The following is a 12,689-nucleotide window of genomic DNA, read 5'->3' on the forward strand; positions in this document are numbered from 1 at the left end:
AATCCAGGGTCAGTGCTCTATCCACTGTACCACCTAGCTGCCCCAGTCCCCTGTGTTTTAAAAAATAATTACTATTGCTCTTTGGTATAGACAACAGTTTGGGGTAAGCATTTATTAATTTTATTATTATACCAGTAAAGGATTAACCAGGTGTCTCCCTGACTTCTCATGGTCTCAGGCCTCGTGGTAGAGAAAGCAGAGAGAGAGCTTTAGCATGCCAGTTAGCTGGAGCAAGAGAAAAGCCCCAAAAGATCCATGCTGTCTTCCAGAGACACCACATGTGGTCTCAAGGAGATTCAAGAGAGCTCAGAAGATCTAGAAGACCCAGAAGAGCTCTAAAACCCCCCAAAAAGGGCTCTAATGGTGTCTTCCAAGGGTTTTTATCCTCTTTTGACAGAGGTGAATCATTATACATTGATCAAAGCTAATTGGACCATTCTGGAGAGCAATTTGGAATTATGCCCAAAGGACTATAAAGCTGTGCATACCCTTTGACCCAGCAATACCATTATTAGGTCTTTTTCCCAAAGAGATCATAAAAAAGGGAAAAGGACCCACATATACAAAAATATTTATAGCTGCTCTTTTTGTGGTGGCAAGCAACTGGAAAGTGAGGGGTTGCCCATCAATTGGGGAATGGTTGAACAAATTGTGGTATATGAATTTAATGGAATACTATTGTACTGTAAGAAACAATGAGCAGGCAGATTTCAGAGAAACCTGGAAGGACTTGCATGAAGCGATGATGAGTGAGATGAGCAGAACCAGTAAAACATTGTACAAAGTATCAACAACACTGTGTGTTGATCAGCTGTGATAGACTTGATTCTTCTCAGCAATACAACGGTACAAGATAGTTCCAAAAAACTCATGATGGAAAATGCTCTCCAAATCCAGAAAAAAAAAAAAAGAACTGTGGAATCTAGATGCAGATCAAACCATACTATTTCTATTGTTTTTTACTGTTTTTCTTTGCTGCAGTTTTTCCTTTTTACTCTGATTTCTTCTCTCATAAGAAGACTAATGCAGAAATATGTTTAACGTGATTGTACAGGGGGCAGCTAGGTGGCACAGTGGATAAAGCACTGGCCTTGGATTCGGGAGGACCTGAGTTCAAATCCAGCCGCAGACACTTGACACTTACGAGTTGTGTGACCCTGGGCAAGTCATGTAACCCTCAATGCTCCACAAAATGAAAAAAAAAATTAATGTGATTGTACATATATAACCTATATCAAATTACTGGCTGTCTTGGGGAGGGAGGAAGAAAAAATTGAAACTAGAAATTTTATAACAACAAATGTTGAAAATTATCTCTACACATAACTGGAAAATAGTAAAATATTTATACAGGAAAAAAAAGCTAATTGGTTAACATCATTCAATTCCATTGGTTGAAATGATTTGAAGGTGGTCTATATTAAAATGAACTCTAAAGAGATGATATCAAGGAAAAGAATGCAAAAGACCCTCACTCAAGTTGCTCAAGGCAAAGTACTTTATCTATGTGTGGTTTAATCCTTCATGAGCTATACAAAAGAATCTATCTCCATTTTTTTTGTTCCCTTGGGTTTGTCCCAGATCAAGGAGAACTGGACTTTGGCGGTGGGGTGGGAGGGAGGGAGAGAAAGGACTGAGAAACTGATCTCTGAGTCCCTCCAAGAAATCCATTGTTAATAATTCTTTTTTTTCATATCACCCAACTGAAGCAGGGACCCCTACACAAAGCCTCTGTTCGGGAACTGAGATACAGTTCACTATATATGAATGACTTGTATCAAAGTCCAGCAAAGGAAACTAAGGAGTGGTGGGACAGGTAGGAGGAGAACCAGGAAAGAGCAGAGTAACAAACACTTGGAGAGAGGAAGGTACCAAGGGTAAAGAGATGACGGATAGTCATCTGATAGACTGCAGGAAAGCAGTCAAGAAAGAAGAATACAGAGGAAAGAGCAACAGATTTGGTAAGAAAGAGATTATTGGTAACTTTGGAGAGAGCAGTTTCAGTTGAATGTTGAACTTAGAAGCCAGACTGTAAAGAAGGAAGTAGAGGCATAAATTGTAGATCATTTTTTCAAGAAATTTAGCCACAAAAGCAAGGAAAGATGAACTATAGCTAGCAGGGGTAGACAGATGAAGTGAGAGGTTTTTTAAGAATGGGGAGACATATGCATGCTTGTAGGCATTAGAGAAAAAGTCAGTACAGAGAGAGACTGAAGATGAGTGAGAAAGTGGGGATGATAGAGGGGGGAAAGTAAGAAAGTGGAGATAATAGAGGAGGCAATCTGCTGGAGAAGATGAAGGGGAATGAAATCACTTATGCAGGTAGAAGGGTTAGCTGTGCCAAGGAGATAGGCCACCTCTTCCTGGGAGACAGGGCTGAAGGAGGAGATAGTGGCAGAATGTATGATATGAGATGAGGAAAAGGGGAGAAAAGGGAACCCACGGTGAATGGTCTCAAATTTTTTCAGTGAGGGGCAGCTAGGTGGCACAATGGATAAAGCACTAGCCTTGGATTCAGGAGGACCCGAGTTCAAATCAGGCCTCAGACACTTGACACTTACTAGCTGTGTGACCCTGGGCAAGTCACTTAACCCTCATTGCCCCACCAAAAAAAACAAAAATAATTTTTTCAGTGAAATATTATACAGGGTTCTCAGCTGAGAGAGTGGGAGGAAGGAAAATATTAAAGTATCCCTGAGCATAATCTTAAAAGTACCCTCCTAAATATGCAAATCACAAATAGTTGCCTAATAGTATTTTTTATCTAAAAGTTGGCCTAGTAGACAGGGCATTGAACTTGGAGTCAGGAAGATCTGGGGGACCCTGGGCACATCACTTGACTTCTTGTGGTCTTAGTAAAATTAGAGTAATGGCTACAACACCTACCTAACAAGATTGCTGTGAGGATCCCAATGTGTTGTCAAAGGCTTTGCAAACTTTGGAACACCATACATTAGTATGATTAAAATGACACCCTTATTATAATAGAAAAAAGATAGTTGAACTCACCTGTTTCATCTTTCAATCCCAGACCTCTAGCTTTCAATCTTGAGTGAATAAATTCTTCTTTTTCCTGAAAGATGATGATTGTCATTTTGTGAAGTTTTATTATTTTGTCCTTGAATACAGTAATTTTATCAGTGGTTCCAACTTTTCTTTCCAGACTTATTTCCCTCTGTTTCTCTTCATATACTGTTATATTGAGAGGTTTGGCCAGGTGTACCAGCACCCTGAAGTCACACTCCAGGTGGATGTAGAGTTATACCAGAATGGATGACTAGTCCTTCCCTCTCATCTCTCACCATTGAGCAAACTATCCCTCACACCTGGAAGGCCCTTTCTCCTCATCTCAGCCTGGTGAAATTCTGTTCTTTTACCTCAAGATGCAGCTTGGGTACCACTCCATTATCCCAAAAGAAAGGATGCCTTCCTGCCCAGTCTCTCTCTGGTTGTTTTGTCCTATGCATTTATCACATTCTAACTTATAGTATAATTATTGGTGTACATGTCCTATCCCTTTACTATATTTTTAAGATCTCTAATATCAGGGAATCATAGAGTTTTCTTTTCTTTTTTTTTTTTTGAGTTTTCATCTTTGTATTCACAGTGTTTGACATAGTGCTTGCACAGAGTAAATATCTAATAAATAACTGATGAACTGCATGATACCAGCTCAGAGCTAATGGACTTGTACTGAATTTTCCTTTATCTGGCAATGCCATTCATTGCTTTCTATTTATTGAAACACTTTTCAGTGTTTCTTGCACAAATATTCATTTATACCTGGTAATATAATGGAGATAATTAGAAATGTTAATAATGCCCATATTGGGTTGCTAATTACTGGCTGCTAATTACTCAGGGCATCTTGTCCTAATTCTTTGTCTCCAACTCCACTGCTTCCTTCTCTTTTTCATTATCTACACCCCTAAAGAAAATATAATACATACAAATCTAAGAAGGCTGAGACCTAGATTTCCTGCCTATCCCCTCTTGTACATTTTTATACTACCAAAATTCAGTTCAATTTCATAAGCATTTAATAGGGATAGGGAGCACAGGAAATTCTAAAATGAACTTTTGGTTGTACTGAGATTGCTTATAAACTCACAGAATAGGATAAAAAATATATATTTTTGACAATTCACCAAAATGGATTCAAATATTATCCACACACATACACTGTACAACAATTTAAATGTGAAAATTTATATTTTTTTATATTTTTCAATTATGTACAAAATGTTATAAGAAATTTGAAATCTTAGGAAGAATGGGGACAAATCACACAAAAACAATTCTATACACACACATCCCTTATGTATAATGTGTGCATACAATTTCAAAACTACAATACAGTAACGATGCCACTTTTCAAGCTCTTTTTACACAGTGAAATGAGATTAAAAACCGGTAACGTCAAGTAATCAAAGAAAAGAAGGTACATTTAGCACCACCAAGTGGCCAACAACCTAACTTGTATTTTGTTAAAACCTAGGCTCGGGGCAGCTAGGTGGCGCAGTGGATAGAGCACCGGCCCTGGAGTCAGGAGTACCTGAGTTCAAATCCGGCCTCAGACACTTAACACTTACTAGCTGTGTGACCCTGGGCAAGTCACTTAACCCCAATTGCCTCACTAAAAAAAAAACAAAACAAACAAAAAACCAAAAACCTAGGCTCACCTTACTAAATGCCTGATTCTGGTTCGCCCAGTATTGTTGGTTCCATTCTTGTGTTTCGTGTCTTAATTTTCTAAGCTGCTGTTCCAATGGAGATTCATTTTCAGGGACATAAAATTTGATTGGTCGAAGGTTCGAATATCTATCTGGAGGTCCAATCCAATCATTGCAAGATTTTCTGGGTGGGCAGAAACTTGACACCTTTAAGAAGAAAAAGAATACTAATACATAACTGAAGCATATGAACAATTATTTCAGTTTAATAAATAAACTTAATTCACCAAACTCCTGCATTAATTTTCTTTTTAAAGCTTTAGCGGGCAGGGTGCAGCATGTTACCAATGATTTTCTGTATGTAAGGAGTGACATAAAAGATATTACTGAGAACATCTATGACTATAAAAGGAACAAGCCAGTCACATAAGAGGAATAAAAGGCAACAGATAATAAGATGAGGAGCCAAAATGGTAACACTGTTACTTACTAAATATTAAAAGAAGAAAAGGAAGTTCATCAGAACACTGGGTAAATCCCCTAAGTAGCATTTATATGAAAGCATAGATAAGACCTGCACAGAAACCGAAGACATGGTGTAGGGAACACTCACATAATGAAATTATAGAACTGAACTTTATTTGAAAGCATAGATAAGAACTGCACAGAGTACAATGACGTGGTACAAGAAGAACTCACATGAACAAATAGTCATCACTGTCACCATCATCACAGCTAACATTTTGACAGTGCCTGCTATGTGCCATGCACTGTGCTTTATCTTTATGACAGCCCTGAGAGATAGATACCATTATTATGCCCATTTTAGAGCTGAGGAAACAGAAACTGAAACTGATAAAGGTTAAGTGATTTGCCCAGGGTCACACAGATAGGAAATGTCAGAGGCTAGATTTTGCACTCAATTCTTCCTAATTCTATACCCAGCGTTCCATCTACTATGCCACCTAGTTTCCCAGGATGAAATCAGTGACTCATAAAAATACCAATTAGAAGAAAAAAATGGAGCAATAGAGAAAAGGTGAGCATGTAAGAGACACTGCTTTCTCTTAGTTCTCTCCTTAGTTCTCCTCCAAATATTCAATCAACTTCCAAATCTATTCTCCATTTTTATACAACCATTATCCTAGTTCATCATTTATCTCTTCTCACAGACAATTTATGTCCTGAATTGCTGCCCCAAGTTTCTTTCCACTCATCAATTCCCCACAAAGCTGACCTTATCACCACCAACAACCTTTGAATAAAATCCAATGGCTTTTAGAACCTCTATAATCTAACATATGCATATGAACATTATGTACATATGTATATGTATGTATATATATATAAAAGTCAGAGATGCCCAGATCTCTTCAGCAAAGATATAAAAGGGCACCAAAACGAATAGTGATAAAGCAATCTGATGAAAAACAACATTAAGTATTTCATTAAGCCTATAAAATATATCCAGAAATCTGTGAGTATTCAGAGAGATCTCACCAGGGGAGCCAGGAAAAACACAGGTAAAGGGGGTGAAAAGCTGCCAGCTCTTATCAGAGAAACTCTAGGAGAACTGAAGATTCAGTACTCTAAGGACATTCTAGAGCAAAAGTTCTTTTTATTTTTTTCCAATTACATGTAAAATATTTTAACATTCATTTTTTAAAATTTTGAGCTCTTAATTTTCTCCTTCATCTCAGTGAAAAGACAAGCAATTTGATATACGTTATGCATTTACAGTCATACAAAACAGAATTCCGTATTAGTCAAGTTGTAAAAGAAAACACAAACCAAAACAAGAAAAATAAAGTGAAAAAATGTTTTCATCTGCATTCAGATCATATCAGTTCTTTCTCTGAAGGTGGATAGCATTTTTCATCATGAGTCCCTTGGAACTGTCCTAGATCATTTTGTACTGCTGAGAATAGCTAAGTCAAGTCATTCAGAGTTGATCATTATACAACGTTGCTGTTATTGTGTACAATGTTCTCCAGGTTCTGCTCACTGCACTTTGCATCAGTTCATATACGTTCAGTTTTTTTTGTTCCAAATTGTGCTCAAGAATGGTTGGATCCATTCATAACTCTACCAATAGTGCATTAGTGTCCCAATTTTCCCACACCCCCTCCAACATTTGACATTTTCTTTTTCTGTCATATTAACCAATCTGAGAGGTATATGGTGGTACCTCATAGTTGTTTTATTTCATATTTCTCTAATCCATAGTGATTTAGAGCATTTTTATATGGTTATAGACAGCTTTTATTTCTTCATCTGAAAACTACCTATAAATGGTCCTTTGACCTTTTATCAATTGGGGAATGACTTGTATTCTTATAAATTTGACTTAGGGAGAAGGTTAAGATGGCGGCTTCCATGACTGTGTCCCGTGGAATCCGATAGCTGGGAACAGTGGCCCTATGGGTGACCCCTCTGGGGACCTGGGCACCTTCAGGCCTCAGCAAGGACATGCTCCCAGGACCATACCCCCAAACGCCAGAAGAGCAGGCCGCTGCTGTCAAGAAATACAATATTCAGGTGGAGGACAACAAGCCCTACCCAGATGATGGCTTCTGGTATGGTGACTATCCCAAGCTTCGGGCCCACTCTCAGCATGAACAAGACCCATGGTATGACTGGGACCATTCAGAACTGAGGCTGAACTGCGGTGAACTGATGCACTTTGACTTTGATACATACACTCGGAATCATATGGATATGTTCCCCACACCTGTCTCCTGGAATACTACATGTAAACATTTCTTTGACTTCTTCAGCTTCATGATGTTCATGTTCTGGTTAGGACAGGTGTACCCTTGCTATCAGCCTGTGGCTCTGAAGCAATATCCTTATAACAACCTGTACCTGGAGCAAGGCAGTAATCCAAACATAGAGCCAGAGCCTGTGATACACTATGAAATCTGAAGGACCTAGCCTGAAAGGCCGCTGACTTTCTCCTGTGCATGCCTACTCAATCAAGGATCATAAAGATTTAACCTTAATGAAATACCTAATGAAACAAAAAAAAAATTTTGACTTAGGGCAGGGGTTCTTAACCTTAACCAGCTACACTAGGGCAGGGGTCATGGACCCCTTTAGGCAGTATGACTAGACTCCTTAGAGTAATGTTTCTAAATGCATAAATACAGATTATAAAGAAAACTAATTAAAATAAAATAAGGATATATATTTTTCCCATCCAAGTTCATAGCTTCCCTGAAATCTATACTGATGGATATTTTGTGGGTGTGTGGACCACAAGTATCACCATCTTTGTGCATGGCTGAGGTAGAAATGGAAGAATAGGTTGTGGGAAAAGAATTAATGAACTACCAGGTTAGGGTGTTTGAGGGAGTAGGTATATTGTAATCCTGTAGTACGAGGACAGGTGTTGGGGAGGAAAGACTGTGAGCTAGGCACTAGACTCATTGAGGAAAAAAGGGGAATATCTGAGGTCAGGGGACAAGAGCTACAGGAATTCTGAGTGAGTGGTAGATATGGACTTAAAGAACCTCAAAGGAAGAAATGTACTAGTACTGGGTACTAGTGGTAGGTAGAGAACTCAAAGGTGGCAATGAGGAGCAAGGAGTATTCCAACTCCCCCATCTCGACCACTGAGTTGAAGGAATGAGTCAACATGTAGCCAGCCAGTGCTGTGACTGGAGGGTGCAAGTTCAACCTATAATTGTATAAGAATCCTCTCAATAAAATCCTTGACAGATGGTCATCAAACCTTTGATTGTGAAAAAGTTTTCCCTCATTCTCTGTTAACTCTTCGGCATTGCAACTCTGTAACTTCACCTATTATTCCTAGTTCTGTTCTTTGGGGATTGGAAGAACAAATTTAATCCTACTTCCTCATGACAATCCTTCAAATGCTTAATGACTGCTATGATATCTGACCCTTTTATTATTCTGAGGTGAGAAAGCATTCCAGGTAGTCAAGGTCCTTCCTAAAACATGGCACCCAGAACTAAACACAAAACTATAGACATGATCTGATCAGAGTAAAGAACAGACTGTTTCTTGCCTCTCTGGACACAATTCATCTAAATATATCCTTAGAAAACATTAGTCTTTTTTGGCTCTCGTATTTCACTTTACAGTTTATGAAAAGACTAAGATTTTTTCCAAGATGGACAGCTTTTTTTGGCTATGACTCCTCTTCCTCCCCCTGCCTCCCTTTCCAGTTCTAGTACTTGGAAAGTTGGTTTTTGAGTCTCATTATGTTTCATCTTTCTTGATTCTTCCCAATGTTCCATGATACCTCATTGGACTCTGACTGCCATCCAACATGTTATCTGCATTCCCAGATTTGTGCTAGATGCAAATTTGATAAGCATACTTTCTATGACATTATTCAAGCTGCTAAAAAAAAAAGTTAACCAGTACAGGTCTAGCCATTCAATAAAATCTGAATCCACCTAGTTGTAAGTAATGCTTTTTATCTTCTCTACAAGGATAGGATGGGAGGTTTGGTCCAAACCTGAGGACAGCTAACATAGTGGATGGCAGAGTCAAGATCCAAAAAAGATCTCAATGAGCTACAATGATGGACTAAATCAGGAAGCAGCATGGGGTAGTTAAAAGAATGCTGGATTTGCAGTCATAAGACCTGGGTTTGCACCTAGCTTCTGTCGCTGACTCTATATGTGATCTTAGAAAAGGCACTTTTTTTTTTTTTTTGCGGGGCAATGGGGGTTAAGTGACTTGCCCAAGGTCACAAAGCTAGTAAGTGTTAAGTGTCTGAGGCCGGATTTGAACTCAGGTACTCCTGAATCCAGGGCCGGTGCTTTAACCACTGTGCCATCTAGCTGCCCCCCAGAAAAGGCACTTTCACCTCTGGGCCTGAAATTTCTCATTTGTAGACTGAGGGCTATGGACTAGATGCCAGATCTATCTCTTTGGATAGATTCCATAGATATCAAATCTATGATATTGAAGACATAATTTAATAGAAGAAAAACAAAGACCTATATTTCTTCTAAATCACCTTTATAAATATGAGATGAGTAAAGTATAGCTATCCTCATCCATTGATGTAAAAAAAAGTTTTGAGGGGCTTTAGTGTAACACAAGTTAATGGTGTGATAGGGCAGCCACAAAGTCCTATTTTGATGCCTCATTGTGGTATGGGTAGAACGTATACTCCTACATACACTGAAGGGCTTTGTGTATGACCCCAATAACCAAGTATGTTTTCTGAAGATCAAACTAGCTAACTAGAGAGAAGCAAACCACCAGTAGGTTGGCCACCTGATTTTTTTTTTTTAACACGGTGACCTACAAAAGAAAGGAAAATTTTTTGTTTTGTTTTTTTTTTTGCGGGGCAATGGGGGTTAAGTGACTTGCCCAGGGTCACACAGCTAGTGTCAAGTGTCTGAGGCCGGATTTGAACTCAGGTACTCCTGAATCCAGGGCCGGTGCTTTATCCACTGCGCCACCTAGCCACCCCCTAGAAAGGAAAATTTTTAATGGCACTCTATTGCTTCTACAATGACAGTCAGGAAAAGAGGCAGAGGGTGCTAAAAGAATCACACCTCACTATTTGTTGGGTTTGTTATAGTCTCCTTTTGTATATGGGTTGAACTAGATGGTCTTCCTTCCAACTCTCAAATTCTGTGATTCTGTTACAGAAAGGTCTCCTGTGTGCAAAATATATGTAGCATCAGTTTTTGCAGTAGTAGAGACCAGAAGCAAAGTAGGTACCTACCAATTGGGAAACTGCTAAATAAATTGTGGTATATAAATATAATGAAATATTATTTCACTATAATTATTCAAATATGAAGAATTCAGAAAAACTTGACAATATTTTTATGAATAAAGTTATATAAGCATAACTAGGAGAATAATTTACATGATAAGCACAATAATGAAAAGGAAATAACACTGAAGGCTTCAGAACTTTTATCAATATGGTGTCCACTCTTGATTTCAGAGGACTGATAGTGAAGTATGCCTCCTGCTTCTGGGCAGAGATGTGGTCAACTTGGCAGAGATATGGCACAGAATGACACATACGTTTATGGACATGGCCTAAGGTGTTGATTTGTTTTAGTAGACTACTTTTTTATTACAAGTAAGCATTTACTATTCAGGCCAATTCCTCATAAAAACAAACAAATGAAAAACACTCTACCAGTTTCCAAGTAATTTTCCTTACTTTCTCAAGGAATTAAGTTCTTGGGTCAGTTTTCTTCTTCACTACAGCCATACCCGAGGATTTCAATAGAGAGATAGATAGATATAGATAGATGACCCTGAAAACATTCTATCAGTGTGGCTGTATGTCAATGAAACATAGAATACAACAGTCTCTAAAGAATTAAAAATGCAATTTGGAATTATGCCCAAAGGGCTATAAAGCTGTGCATACCCTTTGACCCAGCAATACCACTTTTGGGTCTTTTTCCCAAAGAGATCATGGAAAGGGGAAAGGGACCCACATGTACAAAAATATTTATAGCTGCTCTTTACATGGTGGCAAGGAATTGCAAGTTGAGGGGATGCCCATAATTGGGGAATGGCTGGACAAGTTGTGGTATATGAATGTAATGGAATACTATTGTGCTGTAAGAAACGATGAGCAGGAGGAGTTCAGAGAAACCTGGAGGGTCTTGCATGGGCTGATGATGAGTGAGATGAGAAGAACCAGAAGAACATTGTACATAGTATCATCAACATTGTGTGTTGATCTACTGTGATGGATTATATTCTTCTCACCAGGGCAATGATACAGAAGAGTTCCAGAGAACTCATGATAGAAGAGGATCTCCAAATCCAGGAAGAAAAAAAAATAGAACTGTGGAGTATAGATGCTGAATGAACCATACTATTTCTTTTGGTTTTGGTGCTGTTGTTTTTTTATTTTGAGGTTTTTCATCATTGCTCTGATTTTTCTCTTATAACATGACTAATGCAGAAATATGTTTAATGTTATTGTGTGTGTATATATATATATATATATATATATGTATATATATATATATATATATATATATAACCTATATCAGATTACCTGCTGTCTAGGGGAGGGGGGAGGGAGAAAAATCTGAAATTGGAAAGCTTGTATAAACAAAAGTTGAGAACTATCTTTACATGTAACAGGAAAAAAATAAAATACTTTATTTAAAAAAAAAACACAAAAAACCATACACACACCAAAAAGCCAACACTGGCTATTATCTCACTGCATTATTACATAAATTGCAACATTTGGGAAGATATACCTTCATACAAAGTGATGGTTCTGAAAACAGAAAACAATTCACAAGTAAATCTACCAATCTATATCTAATGTTTCTCTTGATGTGGTCACTGCCAAATTCTATTAAATCTTATTCCATAGTAGACATCAAATAAATACCTTTTGTATGAATGGATTAAAAAAAAGAATTAAAAATGAGTATCATACAAGGATGTGGTGTGCATGGTGGAAAGGGACAGGAATACTGAAAGAGGGTTGTTAAAAATGCCATTAATAAAATGTATATAGGAAGAAGAGACAGGGTGGTAACATGGTAAGAGATGACAGGTAGACCACCAGAACACTTCACTTTCACCTTCATGATGTCAAAAGTGGAGGCCTTTAGTATGCTGGGTAGATCTACTTTGTCTAATTTATGGGAGAACACAAACAAGAGTCAAACAGGATGCAGAGGCATGGGATGAGTTACAATCTCCATTACAGGATTCCAAAGTGATGAGACCACAGATCCATTTAAGTATTTGAATCTGCTAGCTGAAAAATTTTAAAAGGCAATGTCAAGAAAGTGACTGAGAGAGAGAGATCATTTGCATCGATCAGACCACATCCAGAATATTGTATTCTAGATGCTATATTTTAGAAAAAACTGTCAAGTCAGCCACTTTAAATCCTGTGTAACTTTGGACACTTTTTTTTGGATCATTGTATTACTGAGAAGAATTAAGACTATCACAGTTGATCATCACACAGTGTTATTGATACTGTGTACAATGTTCTCTTGGTTCTGCTCATTTCACTCAGCATCA

At 38.0% G+C, this 12,689-nt stretch overlaps 1 protein-coding gene and 1 pseudogene across 1 annotated transcript in view; one reads left to right on the forward strand and one right to left on the reverse strand.

Annotated features, from left to right (window-relative positions):
• Positions 1–12,689, reverse strand: part of LOC122738746 (translation initiation factor IF-2) — a 37,279-nt gene that overhangs the window by 15,680 nt on the left and 8,910 nt on the right. Inside the window, exons 4-5 of the mRNA XM_043980676.1 lie at positions 4,683–4,880; positions 3,010–3,073 (exon numbers count right to left, since the gene is read on the reverse strand). Of these exons, the coding sequence (XP_043836611.1) occupies positions 3,010–3,073; positions 4,683–4,880 (262 nt within the window). The remainder of the gene's footprint in view (positions 1–3,009; positions 3,074–4,682; positions 4,881–12,689) is intronic.
• LOC122744027 lies at positions 7,038–7,598 on the forward strand (annotated as a pseudogene).

Source organism: Dromiciops gliroides, chromosome 2, assembly GCF_019393635.1.
Source record: "Dromiciops gliroides isolate mDroGli1 chromosome 2, mDroGli1.pri, whole genome shotgun sequence".
Classification (NCBI taxonomy): Eukaryota; Metazoa; Chordata; class Mammalia; order Microbiotheria; family Microbiotheriidae; genus Dromiciops; species Dromiciops gliroides.